At 42.3% G+C, this 19,854-nt stretch overlaps 1 protein-coding gene and 1 pseudogene across 2 annotated transcripts in view; one reads left to right on the top strand and one right to left on the bottom strand.

Moving 5' to 3' along the window:
• Nucleotides 1-9,770: 9,770 nt before the first annotated feature.
• Nucleotides 9,771-10,517, top strand: LOC116457365 (homeobox protein TGIF2-like; annotated as a pseudogene).
• Nucleotides 10,518-15,585: 5,068 nt separating this feature from the next.
• The window catches only part of SPMIP3 (sperm microtubule inner protein 3), a 36,954-nt gene continuing 32,685 nt past the window's right edge, over nucleotides 15,586-19,854 (bottom strand). Inside the window, exon 5 of one of the 2 annotated variants that reach the window (XM_032136525.2) lies at nucleotides 15,586-16,403. In XM_032136525.2, coding sequence (XP_031992416.1) covers nucleotides 16,285-16,403 — 119 coding nt within the window. In that variant the 3' untranslated portion in view covers nucleotides 15,586-16,284. The remainder of the gene's footprint in view (nucleotides 16,404-19,854) is intronic. The other variant, XM_058430495.1, reaches the window with a different exon arrangement.

Below are 19,854 nucleotides of genomic sequence, written 5' to 3'. Positions count from 1 at the left end.
AACTGCTGGTTACAGTGTGAATTACTACAATCTGTAGGGGAAGCAATTTGACAATATCTGTTAAAATTTGTATTTGCAAATCCTTTGACTCACCAGCAATCACATTACAAAAAGAAAAAAGAAGGCCGGGCACGGTTGCTCACACCTGTAATCCCAGCACTTTGGGAGGCTGAGACAGACGGGTGGATCACCTGAGGTCAGGAGTTCGATACCAGCCTGGCCAACGTAGTGAAACCCCATCTCTACTAAAAATACAAAAATTAGCTGAGTGTGGTGGCAGGCACCTGTAATCCCAGCTACTTGGGAGGCTGAGGCAGGAGAAACACTTGAACCTGGGGGCGGAGGTTGCAGTGAGCTGAGATTGTGCCACGGTACTTCAGCCTGGGTGACAGAGTGAGACTATCTCAGAAAAAAAAAGATACATTTTTAAAAAAGAAAAAGGCAGCCCTATTTCATATGTAATTGAAAACAATGTGAAGGTCTGTTAATAGCATAAGATGGTATTCTATGAAATAGAAGAGAGGAGGGAATAAAATATAAAGCTGTGTATATTTGTTGGTCTAAACCAAGGACAAAATATGCAAGGGTGTATATCAAATGGTTAACATTGGTCACTAGGAGAGAACTTTGAAGTTTTCTTTAAATATTTTTGTATTGTTTATATTTTTAAGAGCATATAGTTTTTTAAAATTATTTTTAAGAAATGAGTTATAGGCTGATCGCGGTGGCTCATGCCTGTAATCCCAGCACTTTGGGAGGCCGAGGCAGGTGGATCACAAGGTCAGGAGATGGAGACCATCCTGTCTAAAATGGTGAAACCCCCATCTCTACTAAAAATACAAAAAATTAGCCGGGCATGGTGGCGGGTGCCTGTAGCCCCAGCTACTCAGGGCGGAGCTGAGGCAAGAGAATGCCGTGAACCCAGGAGGTGGAGCTTGCAGTGAGCCAAGATTGAGCCACTGCACTCCAGCCTGGGCAACAGAGTGAGACTCCATCTCAAAAAAAAAAAAAGAAAGAAAGAAATGAGTTATAGCAGGTACTGAGAATAAATTGCTGTTTCAAATGTACCTGAGAACTGAGTACATTCAGTGATTAATAGTTTTAGGAATCTACAGTGTAAATCATGGTCAGTATACTTTTGGGGAAGGATAATTGAGATGTTGATATTTGACATCATTTTATAGGCCTGGTCTTTAGAAACCGTATGAACACCCACACTGACACAAATACTGGTATTATAAATGAAAGAATATGCTATCATTAGATACCAGAGTCGTATACTGTACAAGCTAAAAGATTGCCTGTGTGGAAAGTGCTTCCAGAATTTAGGGAAGGAAGAGATTATTGGCTTTGTAACTTGTTACTCACTGCTTTTTTCTCTTAAGGTTGAAAAGTAATTTTGCTTGGAAACACCAACAACCATTAGTCTAGATGTTTTTGTAGAATAGCATCCATCTTTCTAGAATCTACCTGAGAAGAAAAGATCTGGGTGACCTTTATACACAGCATCCATTAGTCTTCTTTCACCTTTCTTAGACTTTTTTCTGGCTTTGTCATTTTATTTTTTATCAAAGTGATACATGCATATAATTTTTATTTAAACAACTTTATTGAAGTGTGATTCATACACTATAACATTTGCCTATTTTAAGGATACAATTCAATGATATAATGAATTTACAGAATTATGCAACTGTCACTATTGTGCAATTTTAGAACATTTCCATCACACCCTAAAGATTCCTCCTGCCCGTTTGTAGTCACTCCCATTCCCACACCCAACCTCACAAGTCTATTTTTTGTTTCAATAGAGTTGCCTTTCTTGGACATTTCACATAAATGAAATCACAATATTTAATCTTTTTGCATCTGGCTTGTTTTTTTAATATCTTTTGAGACAATACCATGTGCTTCATTCCTTTTTAATGCTGAATAATATTCTATTATATGGATATACCACATTTTCTTCATTCATCTGTTCATAGACACTTGAGTTATTTTCAGGGTTTTTTAATATTATGATAGTACTGCTGTGAGCATTTGCATTTAAGTCTTTGTGTGGACATAGGTTTTTGTTTCTCTTGGGTAGATACCTAGGAATGGAATCTCTGGGTCAGATCATACATTTATGTTTAATGTTTAAAAGAAATTTCCAAAGTGACTACATCACTTTACATTCCCACAAACAATGTATAAGGATTTCCATTTCTTCACATCCTATCCTCATCAATACTTGTCATTGTGTATCTTTTGATTATAACCTTTCTAGTGGGTATGAACCGTTGGTTTCTTGTTTCAGTTTGTGTTTCCCTAATATGACTAATGATGTTTGAGCATTTTTTATGTCTATTTATATATCCTTGGTGATGTTTATTCAAATATTTTGCCCATTTTTAAATTGGTTGTTTTTTATTACATAAGAAGTCATTATACATTCTGGATACAGATTCTGTATTAGACATAATTTGCAAATTTTTTTTCTAGTCTGTGGCTTGCCATTTCATTGTCTTGGTTATGTTTTTTGAAGTGCAAAAGTTTTAAATTTCGGTCAAATCCAGTTTATCAGTTTTTCCTTCCCTGGGTTGTTTTTGGTGTCACATTTAAGGAATCTGCCTAATCCAAGGTCATTAAAAGTTTTATTTGATGTTTTTAAAAAATGTATAGTTTAAACTTTCACGTGTGAAAGACCATTTCACAAAACCGTCTGTGATCCATGTCGAGTTAATTTTCATGTGATACGAGGTAAAAGCCTTAGTGTATCTCCTTGTGTGTAGATACTTACTTGTCCTCGCACCATTAGTTGAAAATACTATTCTTTTCCCATTGAAATGCCTTTGCCCCTCTGTTTTTATACCAGCACCACAGTGTTTTGATACTGTGGCTTTATAGCATGTTTTGAAATTGAGGAGTACAAGCCCTCCAGCTTTGTTCTTTTCAAGATTGATTTTGCTATTCTGGGCCTTTTGCATTTGATATAAATTTTGGGGCTGGCATCAGAAAAATGGCAGAGTTTCAGCTCCAAACACCCATTTCTCCACAGAATCATCAAAAAACAAATAGAAACTGTCAGAATGAACTTTGTCAGAACTCTGGAAAACACAGGTTTACATCAGTCAGGTAAACAACAAATCAAGAAAAAGGCAAATTAAAAATGGTAGGAAAGCTGTGTGGTGTTTTTACTTGTCCTTGCCCGTCCCCTTTCCAGGTCAATGGCAATCTTGAAGAAAGCAACCTGCATTGCCAGTGTGGGACCCTGATCTCTGGTTCTAAAGGGAGCAGAGCAGACCTTATTTGCAAATTACTGTGGTTTTTCTGTTTTAACCTCTCTGTGGCTACCTGAAGGGCTGACACTAGTGCCCATCTGTGTTTTATCTAACTCAGAATTCACCTAGGATGGAAAAGTGGTGAGCATTGCTTGGAAACATTATAAGGAGAACAAAAAAACCACAACTGCTTGGAGCAAAAGATGATATACAGTTGAGGCATATAATACACAATCTAAAGCCTGGGAGGAAGAACAGAGGAGAGTTTATTTGGGAAATTAGGTCATTCAAAAGTGTGTATTAGGGAATACAGAAAGCCATACACATGCTCAGGGCAGGACACATGCCCAGAAAAGACCTGAGAAGATACTAAGCTCTCACGTTCAGCTGATCTCTAGGGTTAGTGCAAGAAGAGAAGGCTGAGGCAGAGTTGGAATCCCTGAGCCCAGAGCTCGTGTGTGTGTGTGTGTGTGTGTGTGTGTGTGTGTGTATGTGTGTGTGTGTAATCTTAGTATTTAAGGAAATCTTTGTCAAAGCACTAGTTGAACACAAACTAAAGGAACAGAGACTTCAGTAACTAATACAATAAGGAGTACAGTTTTTGCAAAAACAAAAACAAAAAAAGGTTGGAAAAATCAGTAACACAATCTTAGACTTCAACAATCAACAGCAAACCCTAGGGAAAAGAAAAACTGATTTACAGAGTTTCCACATTATAATATTCAAATGTCCATTTTTAATAACAGCAACAAACTACAAAGAAACAGGAAAGTATGGTCTACTCACAGGAAAAAAAAATAAAAAGACTAAAGCCATCCCTGAGAAAGATGATACGTCAGACTTACTAGACAAGGACTTTAAATCAACTGTCTCAAATATGCTCAAAGAACTAAAGGAAACCAGGAAAATGATGTGGGAACAAAAGAATATCCAAGAAGAGAAATGATAAAAGGGAACCAAACAGAAATTCTGGAGCTGAAAATTATGGTGACTAAAATGAAAAAATTTACTAGCGGAATTCAGAAGATTTGAGCAGGCAGAAGTAAGAATCAGTGAACTTGAAGATAGGACAACTGAAATTATTCAGTCTGAGGAGCAGAAAGGAAAATGAAGAAGAGGGGACAAAGCCTAAGGGACCCTACCATCAAGTGGACCAACATGCATTACAGGAGTCCCAGAAAGAGTCAGGAAGAATATTTGAAGAAATAATTCATCAAAAACTTCCAAAATTTGATGAAAGGCATGAATCTACAAATCCAGGAAGCTCAATGCATTCAAAGTAGAATAAACACAAAAGAGATCTACACTGAGACACATAATCAAACTGTCAAAAGACAAAGATGGAGCATCTTGAAAGCATCAAGAGAGAAGTGATTCATGATGTACAAGGGACCCTCAGTAAGATTAAAAGCTGATTTCTGACAAAAATCATAGAGGCCAGAAAAAAAAAAATGGGATAACATTTACTTAAAGTACTAAAAGAAAAAACTAAGAATATTTGTCAAAATTATCCTTCAAATATGAAGGAGAAATTAAGACATAAGTAGATAAACGAAAGTGGAGGAAGAATATTAGCCATAGGCCTTTCCTGTCAAGAAGTGCTATGTGTCCAGGCGCAGTGGCTCACACCTGTAATTCCAGCACTTTGGGAGGCCAAGGTGTACGGATCACTTGAAGCCAGGAGTTTGAGACCAGCCTGGCCAACATGGTGAAACTCCATCTCTACCAAAAATACAAAAAAAATTAGTCAGGCGTGGTGGTGGGTGCTTGTAATCCCAGCCACTAGGGTGGCTGAGGCAGGAGAATCACTGGAACCCGGGAGGCAGAGGTTGCAGTGAGCTGAGATCACGCCACTGCACTCTAGCCTGGGTGACAAAGCAAGACTGTCTCAAGAAAAAAAAAAAAAAAAAAAGCTACAGGGAAAGAGCTACAGGGAGTCTCTCAGTTTGAAATGAAAGGAAACTAGCCAGTTAACTTCAAGCTGAATGAAGAAATAAAGATCTCCAGTAAAGCTAAAAAGGTAAAAGCCAGTATTAATGTATTTCTGTTTTGCAACTCCACGTTTTATTTTCTACACGATTTAATAGACAAATGCATAAAAAATAATTACAAATTTATGCTACTGGGTACACTGCATAAAAATGTAATTTGTGACAACAATAAGGTCAGGAAAGAGCTGTATAGGAGCAGAGTTTTGGTATGTTATTGAAGCTAAGTTAGTATCAATTAAAATATTGTTACAAATTTAGGATGTTCATTGTAATCTTCATGGTAACCATTAAGAAAACATCTAAAATATATACACAAAGGAAATGATAAGGAAATTAAACAAAACCCTACCAAAAAAATCAGCTAAGGACAAAAGAAGGCAGTAATGAAGGAAGTTAGGTATAAAAGAATCCAACTGTATGCTGTCTATGAGCAACTCACTTTAATCCAAAAATACAAATAGGTTGAAAGTGAAAGGATGGAAAAAGTTGTTACACAAAATAGACTTTACATTTAAAACTGTTACAAGAGACAAAGAAGGGAATTATCTATTGATAAAAGGGTCAGTTCATCAAGAAGATGTAACAATTATAAACATATTCATACTCAGCAAGCAACAGAGCCCCACCAAAATATATGAAGCAAACACTGACAGACTTGAACCGAGAAATGGTTCCACAATAATAGAAACTTCAATACCCCATTTTAATAATAAAAATTATTATTATTAGAACATTTAGAAGATTAATAAGGAAATAGAGGACTTGATTAACATTATAAATTAAATAGTACACTTCCCCCAAGAGGACTTGATTAACATTATAAATTAAATAGTACACTCCCATGGAACAGTGTCCAGAACAGAGGATAGGTTACAAAACAAGTTTAGAAATACTGAAATCATACAAAGTATCTTTTCTGATTACAGTGGAATGGAGCTAGAAATCTATAACAAAACTAGAAAATTCACAAATACATGGAAATTAAACAACACACTCTTAACCAACAGATCAAATAAGAAATTCTAAGGGAAATTAGGAAGATGGCTTTTTTGGATTTTATGGATGTAACTTTTGACAAATCTCATGTCAAATGATAAAGTTATGTGATGGTAATATGTCAACTTGACTGGGATGAGGGATGCCCAGAAACAAGGTTAAAACAGCTATCGTTAAAACCTTGTTTCTAGGTGTGTCTATGAGGGTGTTTCTGGAAGAGATTAACATTTTAATCAATGAACTGTAAAGATTGCCTTCACCAACTTATTGGATATTGTAAAAATCAGTGTGGGAGGTATTCGGTCAAAAGTCAAAAGGAAATGTATTATTGTTATAATCTCAAACCTTTAGAGAGCCTAAATTACCAATTGCATATCAAATTTTTTTCGATAATGTAAGGAAAACTTAAATCCCCTCCATATCCTAATTGGCATTTATAATAAAATGACACTTAACCCTGAAAAAAAAAAAAAAAAGATTGCCTTCACCAGTGTGGATGGGCATCGTCCAGTCTGTTGAGTGTCCAGATATTTAATAGAACAAAAAGGCAGAGGAATAGTGAATTTGCTCTCTGCTTGAGCTGGGACATTCATCTTCTCTGGCCTTTGAGTTTGGGCTGGTGCTTAACACCATTGGCTCTCCTGGTTGTAAGGCCTTTTGGCTTGGACTAGAACTACACCAGCAGCTCTCCTGGGCCTCCAGTTTGCAGATGGTAGATTGTGAGGCCTTCCAGTTGTGGTGTTCATGTGAGCCACTTCCTCATAAGTCTCTCTCTCTCTGTGTGTGTGTGTGTGTGTGTGTGTGTGTGTGTGTGTGTGTGTGTACACATGGCATTGGTTTTATTTCCTTGGAGAACCCTAATTAATGCAGATTTTGGTACCAAGAATGGTACTAGAATAAGATAATTCTAAGAATTAGTTTTTTGAATTGTTTCTGGGGCTTCTGAAATTTGCAGTGTAATCTGATTGGATTTAAAGGGGCTGATGACTCTGTATCCAGTAGTAAAGAGAGTCCTGATAGTCCATGCTTGGATAATCCTAATCAACTCCTTATAAGAAGCAAGGGGGCCGGGCACGGTGGCTCGTGCCTGTAATCCTAGCACTTTGGGAGGCCGAGACAGGTGGATTGCCTGAGTTCAGGAGTTCAAGACCAGCCTGGGCAACACGGTGAAACCCTGTCTCTACTAAAATACAAAAAATTAGCCAGGCGTGGTGGCGTGTGCCTGTAGTCCCAGCTACTCTGGAGGCTGAGGCAGGAGAATGGCGTGAACCCGGGAGGCAGAGCTTGCAGTGAGCCAAGATTGTGCCATGGTACTCCAGCCTGGGCGACAGAGCGAGACTCCGTCTCAACAAAAAAAAAAGACCTCAAGGATTCTGTATATGATATTTTTAAACATTTTTGGAAAACTAAGAAGTATAATAGCATTGGTTATTGCTCCTAATGTCACTGAAATTGCTGAGAATCAAATCCTGGGACTTGATGAATTACAGTGCATGTTGAATTTCCAGCCCCACAGGGCATCCGCTCTTAAAGTGGGGACATTAATTAGGAAATAGTGGAATCCTGTCAATTGAAATGGGGATGTTTGGGAAGACCTAGATAAAGCTGGAGACATTGAGCCCCTAAAATCTGATGAGTCTTTTTTGCCAGTGGTCTCCCCATCCCAGTGGAAGTGGCTTCCCCAACCCCAGTGACAGTGGCATTCCCAGTCACAGTGATATCAGCCTTTCCTCCTCTGAGGAAACCCTGCATTACCTAAGGAAACTGACAGGGTGGTGATTCCCACCACATCCCCATTCAAACACTATTCGGCTTGTGCAGAAGACAGATGGATCTCGGAGAATGACAGTGGATTATTATAAGCTTAAGCAGATGGTGACTCCAGTTGCAGCTGCTGTACCAGATGTGTCATTGCTTGAGAAAATGAGCACATCCCCTGCTACCTGGTATGCAGCTACTGTCTTGGAAAATGCCTTTTCTCCATCCCTCTCCATAAGGCCCACCCTAAGCAGTTTGCTTTCAGTGACATGACCAGCAGTGCACCTTCACTGTCCTGTCTCAGGGCATATCACCTCTGCAGCCCTAGGTCATAATTTAGTTCATGGGGATCTTGATCACCCTTTCCTTCCACAAGATACCACACTGGTCCATTACTTTGATGACATTATGCTGATTGGACATAGTGAGCAAGAAGTAGCCATAACTGTAGACATACGGTAAGACATTACCATGTTAAAGAGTGGGTAATAAATCCAACTGAAATTCAGGGGTCTTTTACCTCAGTGAAATTTCTAGGGGTCCAGTGATGTGTGGTGTCGAGATATCCTTCCTTCTTTCCTTCCCTCCCTCCCTCCCTCCCCCCTCCCTCCCTCCCTCCCTCCCTCCCTTCTTTCCTTCCTTCCTTCCTTCCTTCCTTCCTTCCTTCCTTCCTTCCTTTCCTGTCTCTCTCTCTCTTGCCTTTTCTTTCTTTTGAGAGAACGTCATTTCAAACAAATTTACGTATTTGTTTCATGAGAAAGAGCATTCTCAAAGCAGTGTAGCCAGCATACAATCACAATGCTGCAGAACATGGAATAAGCTTTTAAAAAATCACAGAGCAGAGAATGGGATGGTAAATTGTTAAAATCAGGAAAGAGAGTCCAACAAAGTAGGAATCCAGTTGGGTTCCCACAGTGGGGTAATCAGTTTAGGAAGTCCATTCATGATGTTAATTGCAACAATGGAATGGAAACATTTCAGTTGATACTAGATGTTTTCATGTGCTTGTTTTGGTGAGAGATATCCTTTCTAAGGTGAAGATTAAGTTGTTTCATCTGGCTCCTCCCACAACCAAGAAAGAGGCACAATGCCTGCTGGGCCTCTTTGGATTTTTGGAGGCAACATATTCATTTGGGTGTGTTACGCTGGGCATTTACTGAGTGACCTGAAAAGCTGTGAATTTTGAGTGGGTCCCAGGACAAGAGAAGGCTCTACAACAGGTCCAGGGTGCTGTGCAAGCTGCTCTGCCACTTGGGCCATGTGACCAGCAGATCTGTCAGTGGCAGGTAGGGGAGCTTTTGGGTAGGCCCATATAGATGAGTCACACCTCCAGCCTTTAGAACTTTGAAGCAAGAGTACAAAGTCTGTTTTCTCCCTCTAGGCAGGCAGGGGAGGGCGAGGAGGGTGCAGAGGGGAGTAGAGGGGATCCACTGTCAGACCCCCCGTGCTTTCCAGGTTTGAGCATTCAGTGAGCTGTCAGGCGGGGCAAGTACTGGGAGCACTGCGCCCCCCCTCCCCACCACCAGTTCCCCTGCCAGGGTGCCCCACCCTGAGCCTGAGGCCGCACGGGCCCAAAAACTGCTAGGAAAAGTGAAGAGAGGACTCGAGCTCAGAGAGGGAAGGACACTTGCCCAGGGTCACAGCACCCAGTGAAGGATAGGGCCTTGCTCATTCATCGGGATTTTCAGGGGTTGAGTCTGGTACCAGGCCAAGGAGCCTGAGCAAGGAGAGCATCCAAGAAGCAGTCAGTAGAGGTGGCTCACCACTGTCTCCGCAAGCCTTGCCCCAGGTCCAGCCCAGCCCCTAGGCACCACATGGACAGCGATCTAGGTGGAGACGAAAGCCTCCTCTCCCTGGCAGGCAAGAGGAAAATCAGGGGAAGCCTGTCCAAGGAGTCAGTGGAGACCCGTGGGGACTGGCTGTACTTGCACCTCTGTAATGCCTCCCCCACCCCGGGGCCGGGGAAGCTGAGCCTTTCTGGTCAGACCAACCTGTCAGCACTGCAGATGTGTAACTGGTTCATCAACGGCTGGCAGTGGCATCTCCCAGACTGCAAAGATGCGAATCAATTTACCCTTTCCCAAGGTGGGGGTGAGGCCTCAGATGTGGCCTTGCCCAGTGGCAGCAGCCCCTCAGGGCTGGCTGTGTCTGTTCCAGCCCCCACAGATGTGCTTTCCCTGTCTGTGTGCTGCATGCTGCTCCACTCAGGCCAGCGGGGAAAGCCTGCAGCCCCCTTCCCACGGTGGGAGCCGGAGCCCCCCAATACTCTGACTCCTGGTAGCACACTCACCCTGCTGACCAGGACCGAGGCTGGAAGCACCACATGTGGACTCTCCAGCATGCCACCAGCCGCATCCCTAGAACAAGACAAAGAGGCTTCAGCAGCTTCCAGCTGCTTCTATCCCTCCAACTACAGAGGGCTGCTGAGATGGAGCTTGAGAAGCAGCAGCACCCATCACTCCCATTCCTGCACACTCCCATCCCTTTAGTCTCTCAAAACCTCAAGTAGGTGTCTGTCAACAGGAGTGCTCGAGGCTCGAACCAGCTGTCTTGGGTTCCCACTTGGGTCCCCTCCATACAGAGGGTTTTCTATGGATCACTGCCAAACATTGGGATCATGTCCTCTGTCCAGAGGTCTTCAGCAGGAAGATGCCAGCTGGCATCGCTGCGCTGTGATGGGGACCCTCTCCTCTGCTGACTCTTGCCATTTTTCCAGGCCTCCCCTCAGTGAGGAGACCAGGCGATGGGAGACAGGCATGGTGCTGCTGCTGCTGCTCCAGAGAAACCCTGGGACACCTTTGTTCGGCCTGGTTTTCTGGGCTGGGCTCAGGAAACCTGCCCAGTTCAGGCCTATGTTGGGTCCAAGCTACCCCTGTGCTGCTTCTGTCAAGCCAGGTGTGGACGTTGCAAGTTCATAAGCATGAACAAAAGAAAAGAGGAACCCAGCAGATGTAACAGAACTGACTCTAGTTGTATAGATTTTTGCTGAACTGTTTATCCCCTTTTGCTGTGGTTTGCATTAATGGCAATAGTTAGCCAGGTGTGGGGAATGAAAGTGCATTGCTTGATAGGGTCAGATGAACTGGGAGTAACCCACCATTGCAATTGGGGATTGTTTTGCAAGGAAATAGTATTTTTATTTGGGGGACCAGCAAAATCTCTACATTAGTGTAAAATTTCAAATAGTTGTTTTATGATTGGTTTGGTTTACCAAAAAAAAAAGGCAGAAAAAAGTTTAAAAACAAATTTTGGTGCAGGGCCCTGCCAACATCCTTGGATAGTTTCTCTCCTTTTGAGAGACAACTCTTGGCCTACTACTGGGCTTCAGCAGAGACTAAATGCTTGACCATGGGCCACCAAGTTACCGTGCAACCCTAGCTGCCCATCATGAACTGATGTTATCTGACCCACCAAGCCATAAAGTTGGGCGTGCATAGCAACACAACATTCGGTTATCAAATGGAAGTGGTATATATGTGATTAGGCCCTAACAGGCCCTTCTGAAGGCACAAGTAAGTTATAAGAAGTGGTCTAAATGTCCACGGTCCCCACTCCTACACTGCTTCTCCTTCTCAGCCTGAACCTGTGGCTTCATGGGGAGTTCCCTATGATCAGCTGACACAGAAAAAGAAGACTGGGGCCTATTGTACAGATGGCTCTGCATGATATGCAGCAGCACCTGAAAGTGGACAGCTACAGCACCACAGTCCCTCGCTGGGGCACCCCGGACAGTGGTAAAGAGAAATCCTCCCAGTGGGGCATAACTTTGCATAGTAGACTTGGTTATGCACTTTGCTTGGAGGGAGAAATGGCCCGATGTGCAATTAAATATTCATGGGCTGTAGCCAGTGGTTTGGCCGGATGGCCCATCGTGATTGGAAATTTAGTGACAAAGAAATTTGGGGAAGGGGCCAAGTATGGTGGCTCATGCCTGTAATCCTAGCACTTTGGGAGGCTGAGGCAGGCGGATTGCTTGAGCTTAGGAGTTCAAGACCAGCCTGGGCAACATGGCAAAACCCCGGCTCTATTATAGTTTTTTTTTTTTTTTTGAGACAGAGTCTTACTCTGTCGCCCAGGCTGGAGTGCAGTGACGTGATCTCAGCTCACTGCAACCTCTGTCTCCCGGATTCAAGCAATTCTCCTGCCTCAGCCTCCGAAGTAGCTGGGATTACAGGTACCCGCCACTATGCCTAGCTAATTTTTGTATTTTAATAGAGACGGGGTTCCACCATGCAGGACAGGCTGGTCTCGAACTCCTGGCCTCAAATCCACCCTCCTTAGCCTCCCAAAGTGCTGGGATTATAGGCATGAGCCACTACACCCAGCCCCTCTATTATAATTTTAAAAAAGAAAGAAATTTAGGGAACAGGTATTTGGATAGATGTCTCTGTGCAAAAAACCCAAAGATATTTATCCCATGTGAATGTTTATTGAAGGGAACCTCAACAGAGGATTTTGTTAATTAATTTTATTTCTGAGAAAAGATATGCTCTGTCGCCCAGGCTGGAGTGCAGAAGTTTGATCATAGCTCACTGCAGCCTCAAACTCCTGGGTTCAAGCAATCATCCCGCCTCAGCCTTCTGAATAGCTGGGACTACAGGTGCGTGCCACCATGCCTGGCTTAGTTAGTTAGTTATTTATTTATTTATTTATTTATTTATTTATTTATTTATTTTGTAGAGATGAGGTTTTATTATATTGACCAGGCTGGTCTCAAACTCCTGGGCTCAAGCAATTTTTCCTGCCTCAGCCTCCCAAAGTGCTGGGATTACAGGCATGTGCCACTGCACCCAGCCAACAGAGAAGGATTTTAATAATCAAATGGATAGGATGACCCATTCTGTGGATACCAGTCAGATTCTTTCCCCAGCCACCACTGTCATCACCCAACGGGCTCATGAATAAAATAGCCATGGTGGCAAGGAAGGAGATTACACATGGGCTCAGCAACGTGGACTTCAACTCATCAAGGCCAACCTGGCACCCAGTATGGCACCATTCCCTGGAGCGATCGGTCAGCTACCTGGTGGCAGGGTGGTTACATTGGATTGCTTCCATCATAGCAGTTTGTCCTTACTAAAATAGACACTTAATCTGGATGTGGATTTGTCTTCCCTGAACACGATACTTCTGCCAAAACTACTGTCTGTGGACTTACGGAATGCATTATCCACCATCATGATATTCCATACAGCATTGCTTTCTGATTAAAGAATTCAACTTTACAGCAAAAGAGGTGCAGCAATGGGCTTATGTTCATGGAATTTTTTGATCTTACTATGTTCCCCACTAACCAGAAGCCACTGGCTTGACAGAGCTGTGGAATAGCCTTTCAAAGAATCAGTTAACAGTACCAGCTAGGCGGCAATACCTTGCAGGGCTGCAGCAAGGTTCTCCAGAAGGCTGCCAGTGCTCTGAATCAGTGCCCAATATACGGTGCTCGCTGTCCCATAGCTAGGATTCACAGATCCAGGAATCAAGAGGTAGAAATGGGAGTGGCATGACTCACTATTACCCTTAGTAACCCATTAGCAAAATGTTTGCTTACTGTTCCCAGGACTTTATGCTCTGCTGGCCTAGAGACCTTAGTTCCAGAGGGAGGAATGCTTCCACTAGGAGATACAAGGATCCCGCTGGACTGGACTGAAGACTGCTGCCCAGCCATTTTAGGCTCCTCTTGTCTCTGAGTCAGCAAGCTAAGAAGGAAGTTATGTTGCTGGTTGGGGCGGTTGATCTGGACGACCAAGGGGAAATTGAACTACTACTCCACTACTCCACAAAGGAAGAATATGTCTGGGATGTGGATCACTTAGGATGTCCCTCATCATTACCATGTGTCAGCCCAATTCAAGCAGGACTACTAATGGCCAGGACCTTCAGGAATGGAGGTTTAGGCCACTCCACCCGGTAAAGAACCATGACTGCTGAGTTGTGTGTTGAAGTCAAAAGGGATACAGAATGGACAGTAGGAGAAGGCAGCATTTTATAAATACCAGTTGCAACCGTGTGGCCAGTTACAGGAATGAGGACTGTAACTGCCATATGTCCTCATTTTTTTTTGAGACAGAGTCTCACTCTGTTGCCCAGGCTGGAGCACAGTGGCGTGATCATGGCTCAATGCAACCTCCGCCTCCTGTGTTCCAGTGATTCTCCTGCCTCAGCTTCCTGGGTAGCTGGGATTACAGGCACACACCACTACGCCCGGCTAATTTCTGTATTTTTAGTAGAGATGCGGTTTCACCGTGTTGGCCTGACCTCAGCTGATCCACCCGCCTCGGTCTCCCAAAGTGCTAGGATTACAGGGGTAAGCCACTGCACCCGGCCTCATTTTTTAATCAGCATGTTTGTGTGTATACGTACATATTTTAGGCAAAAATGTTTGCTTTATTTCCTCTCTTATTCCCTTATCATATAACATAAGATGTACTGACCTTATATATAGTATTTGAGTATTGTTAATGCTACATCGTAGTATTTAAGTTACAGAATATCAGGAGAAGAGTAAACATCATTCAAAGACTTTACCTCCTCTTGTGGGAGGTAAACACCCTGGGATTAGTGCGTTTTCGGTTGTATGCAGAATGTTAATATCATGTTAGGCAGGATAATGACCTTGTTATTATCTTTATTTGGAAAGTAAGCATGGTTTAAGATGTTTATGGGTGCCAAGTTGACAAGGGGTAGACTTGTGATGGTTAATTTTTTTTTTTTTTTGGAGACAGGGTCTCACTCTGTCACCCAGGCTACAGTCCAGTGGTGTGATCATGGCTCACTGCAGCCTCGAACTGCTCAGGCTCAGGTGATCCTCCCACCTTAGCCTCCTGAGCAGCTAGGACTATAGCCATGCACCACCACGCCTGGCTAATTTTTATATTTATTTGTAGAGATGGGGTTTCACCACGTTGCCCAGGCTGGTCTCAAGTTCCTTTCCTCAAGCGATCCACTCACTTCTGCCTCCCTAAGCACAGGAATTACAGGAGTGAACCCCTATACCTGGCCCGATAGTTAACTTTACTTGTTCACCTGATTGGGCTAAGGGATGCCTAGTTAGCTGGCAAAACATGATTTCTGGGTGTGTCTGTGAAGGGGTTTCTGAAGGAGAGTAGCGTTTGAGTCAGTAGACTGAATAAAGCAGGTGTCCTTCACCAACGTGGACAGGCATTATCCAATCCTTTGAGTGCCTTCATAGAAGCAAAAGGTGGAAGAAGGATGAATTTGCCGTCTCTGGTAGAGCCAGGACATACGTCTTCTGCCCTTTGACGTCGGCACTCCTGGTTCTCAGGCCATCAAACTTGGAGCGAGACTTACAGCACCGGTTCCCCAGCGTTCCAACCTTCGAACTTGGACTGGAACCACCAGCTCTCACAAGCTTCCAGCTTGCAGATGGCAGATCCTGGGACTTCTCAGCCTCCATAATTGCACAAGCCAATCCATCAAAACAAATCCTCATTTCCTACATAAATATATATATATATATTCTGCTTCTCTGGAGAACCCTATCATTTGATCATTGATTGGCCCTTCACGTCTAAGACTAAGGCAATGGAGAGCTATATGGAACTCTGCATTCTGGGGAGAAGTTTATCAGTTGATAGGTGTTACTTTAGAGTGGGTGAGGAGGGAGCCAACTAGCATGCTGGGGACCTGGGGGAGGGCAGGGGTCCCTAGAAGCCAAATGTAAGGTTTTTTTTCTTTGGGATTCTTTCCTCTCCTTAGAGAAGTCCCTTTAGCTTTCTGCCTGAGATGCTGATGCCTAGTTGTCAGGCTTTCTTCTTGCCAAGATAGGGGTGCTAACTCCTGTACACAGACCCGCAGTTAATCCTTTTTATCAGTCCCACATCTCGCTACAGCCCCAGGTTACACCTGGGTTTCTCCATCCAGAGCCCCTTGAGGGTCTCCAGTGCCAGTTTTCTTCCTAATTGGCCATGTCCCCCAGGTTCTTTTTTTATTTTTCCCAACTGATGCAATTATTGTGCAGACGCGATGATCTTCTTACCTGATCCTGCGTATAACCATTGGCCTAAATGTAAGATAGCTTGCCAGCATCAGCAATAAGACTGGGAGTGGGGCTAAAATTCAAGTTCTCTTAAGGGATAGATCTTGATTCCCTGTTCTAAGCTGACCAACTTAATCTGCAAAGAATTTGCAACATGTAAATATTTTAGGATTATAGCCATCTGTGTACACACTTAAATTGAAAGTAGTTCTGCTGCCATTAACTTAGTCTAAAAGGGCCACCTAAGAATGCCAAACGTTATTTTGTTCGAATGCCATGGTTATTTTAGTTTAAAAGCATTTCTTTCAAAGCCGCTTCTCTCTTCACGACAGTAGAGCGCTGGCAGTGAATTAAGTGGTCGAGGATTCAGCGAAACTGTGGCTAATTTCTGGTTCCAATCTGGAATTTAAAACAAATTAAGGGTTTATTTAAAGACTACTCACTCCTAATTTTTAACACACTGTCCTTTTAGCAGTTGTGCACAATAACAAAATAACTTTTGGGGGTTAAGACAAATGAATGCATTTAAAATGTGGGAGAAAGGACTCAGTCAAAAGGTTGTTTCTTTGGTTCAGTCTCCGATTAAGAGGCATATTATTGAATTGTGCCAAAATGTAAATAAAATGAAATAAATTACATAAATTTGCATGTTGACGTCTCATTCTGTACCCCCAAACATTTTTAGTCTTACATTATCAGTGCATTATTTTGTATCAAATTGCACTTGTTGCCATCCCTAAATTCTTTTTTTCTCTTTTTTCAGAGGTTTCTTTGTTTTTTCAAATTTTATTGACTATAAACCTTTGGATTAGAAAAGTTCAATGAACTCCAAACAGAATAAACAAAGTTCCAAGCCATAAAAAATCAATCACTATGTTATTTAGGAATAGATATGTATATGGTAAAAACAGTCAATAGCAAAGGCAAGATTAACACAAATTCAGAATAGAGGGTACGTCTGGGGAGAAGGAGTGGGGGTACTCAAAGGCTTTAAGTATATTAGGGAATTATTTTTCACAACTGACCTAAGGGATAAATAAGTATTTTATTATTACTCTTTAAATTGAATATATACAAAATATTTTTTGCAGGTATGATAGATACCACAATAAATAGAAAATAGGCCAGGCATGGTGGCTCAAGCCTGTAATCCCAGCACTTTGGGAGGCTGAGGCTGGTGGATCATTTGAGGTCAGGAGTTCGAAACCAACCTGGGCAACATGGTGAAACCCCATCTCTACTAAAAATACACAAAATTAGCTGGGCGTGGTGGCAGGTGCCTGTAATCCCAGCTACTGAGGAAGCTGAGGCAGGAGAATTGCGTGAACCCGGGAGGCGGAGGTTGCAGTGAGCCAAGATCGCACCATTGCACTCCAGCCTGGGCAACAAGAACAAAACTTCATCTCAAAAATAAAAAAAAAAGAAGAGAAAAGCAAAGAAATCAATGAAGTTCATCCGTTCTTCCGTGTTACTTATAATAACACAAACCAGAAACCTGGGAGTCACCCTTGATCACCCCCTCACCAACCAAATCCAATTAATTTTCACTTCCTACTTCTCTCTACTCCCCCATCACACCCTGGCCCAGGCCACCTGGACTCTTATCTGAAACACTGATATCCTTTCCTCTTCCTTACACTCCTGCTGTAATCCAACCTCCATATGACAGCCAAAGAAAACACTTTAAACCTTATCTTTCTTCAACTTGAATCTATTTCACCATCCCCTTTGCTATCAGAAGCAACAGATCGACACATACATTGACCAAGGCCACACAGCTAGGAAATGGCAGAGGCAGAACTCAAAATCTGCTGGTCTTACTTGAGATTTCACTTGTCTTATCCACCCACTCTCCTACCTTGGGTGATACTGCCTTTCCTAAATTCATACCCATTGGTGTTCCCTTGTATTTTATAACCTCTAATCTATAATCATTAACAGTTTTGCTTATCTAAAAATAAGGGTTCAAAGAGGGCTTCACTTTAATACAATTATCGCTCAAGGAACCAAAGACTAGTATTTCAAAAGCATTGTAACAAAACTTTTTTTTTTTTTTTTCAGACTGGGTCTTACTCTGTCGCCCAGGCTGGAGTGCAGTGGCGCCATCTCGGCTCACTGCAACCTCCGCCTCCCGTGTTCAAGTGATTCTCCTGCCTCAGCCAAGTAGCTGGGATTACAGGTGCCCACCACCACCCCTGTCTGATGTTTGTATTTTTAGTGGAGATGGGGTTTTGCTATACTGGCCAGGCTAGTCTTGAACTCCTGACCTCCAGTGATCCGCCCACCTGGGCCTCCCAAAGTGCGGGATTACAGGCGTGAGCCACTGCGCCCGGCTGCATTGTAACAAAACTTTACTATGTTATGAGGTGAATATTAGAGTTTATTACATTACTCTAATATTCAGAGTAATTCTCAGTGGTACACTGATATTGCCATCCCAAAAAGATTAATTTGCCCTAGTATACATAGCTTGTAAGAGGTACAGTCCACATCTGACACAGAACAGACTCCAAAATCATTAATCTTTCACTGTTCTAACCTACATTCCTTAGTGCTTCAACAGTATCTCAAGAAATAAACATTTCTGGATATTAAGAATGGATAACGTTCCACTAACCCAAGGAGTATGACTAGAAATGAAATCTTTGAGGATTTTTAGATTTAATCGAGTGTGATCCTGTCTGTAGTCAGCAACCACATGACTTTTCAAGGCTTTTTATGGAGTCAAATAGCAATGATGGCCTTCCAATTACACTATATTCTGGAAATGTATTAAAGTAATTTAGAAGTGTGAGGAATTCCATTCAGCAACTCTTCGTGATCCTTGCAGGCTGTACGATGGGGTTGAATCATACACAATTTAACCAGGTGAACTCAACAGTCAATGTTGTGAGAACAGTGGGTGTTATCAACCCTGAAACGTGCTACACAGATTGGGGATGCTACAGGAAGAAAGTGTGAAATGATTTTTTGGATTTCCTTATCTGACAAAATGCAATTATTGTTCATGTGGATTTGTGGTAGTGACTTCTTTGAAAGTCATTGTTGGAAAATAAAATGAATAATTAGTTGATAACCACAGAGAAACTTTAACCACCTTGCTGAGAATTCTGTGTATTCCAAATACGTTAATGATTTAATATAATATCACTGTTTAACAGTCAAGAGTTTTTGTTTGTTTGTTTGTGTGAGTTGGAGTCTCACTCTGTTGCCCAGGCTGGAGTGCAGTGGTGCAATCTTGGCTCACTGCAACCTCCGCCTCCTGGGGTTCAAACAATTCTCCTGCCTCAGCCTCCTGAGTAGCTGGGACTACAGGCGTGAGCTACTGTGTGTGTGTGTGTGTGTGTGTGTGTGTTTTGTAGAGATGGGGTTTCACCATGTTGGCCAAGCTGGTCTCAAACTCCTGACCTCATGTGATCCACCCACTTCAGCCTCCCAGACGTGCTGGGATTACAGGTGTGAGCCACCACACCCGGCCAGTCTAAGATAGTTTTCAAGGATAACTTTGATCATGCATGATTTTTACCTCGTGCACCAATTTTAGAACTTAATCTCAGTGATATATGCAATTCCATTGTATTAGTCTTTTACAGATATTGATTATGGCACACATTTATTCTTGATCAATAATACTAATAGTAACTAACATTTTTGAAAGCATAGTAATACTACATGCAGGCACAATGCTTAAATTCTTTATATTGGTATCTCAATTCTATTAGGTAGATATTATTTTTATCCTTTTCGCAGATGAGAATATTGAGGGTCAGAGAGCCTAAAGGCCACGCTGTCAGTAAAGGCATATATTTTATTTTGGAAAAATGAGTTATTTGAATTATTTGGCACCAGG

Source organism: Hylobates moloch, unplaced genomic scaffold (assembly GCF_009828535.3).
Source record: "Hylobates moloch isolate HMO894 unplaced genomic scaffold, HMol_V3 SCAFFOLD_18, whole genome shotgun sequence".
NCBI classification, from domain to species: Eukaryota; Metazoa; Chordata; class Mammalia; order Primates; family Hylobatidae; genus Hylobates; species Hylobates moloch.
The sequence above is the reverse complement of the archived record's forward strand: the minus strand, read 5'-3'. Positions and strand labels throughout refer to the sequence as shown.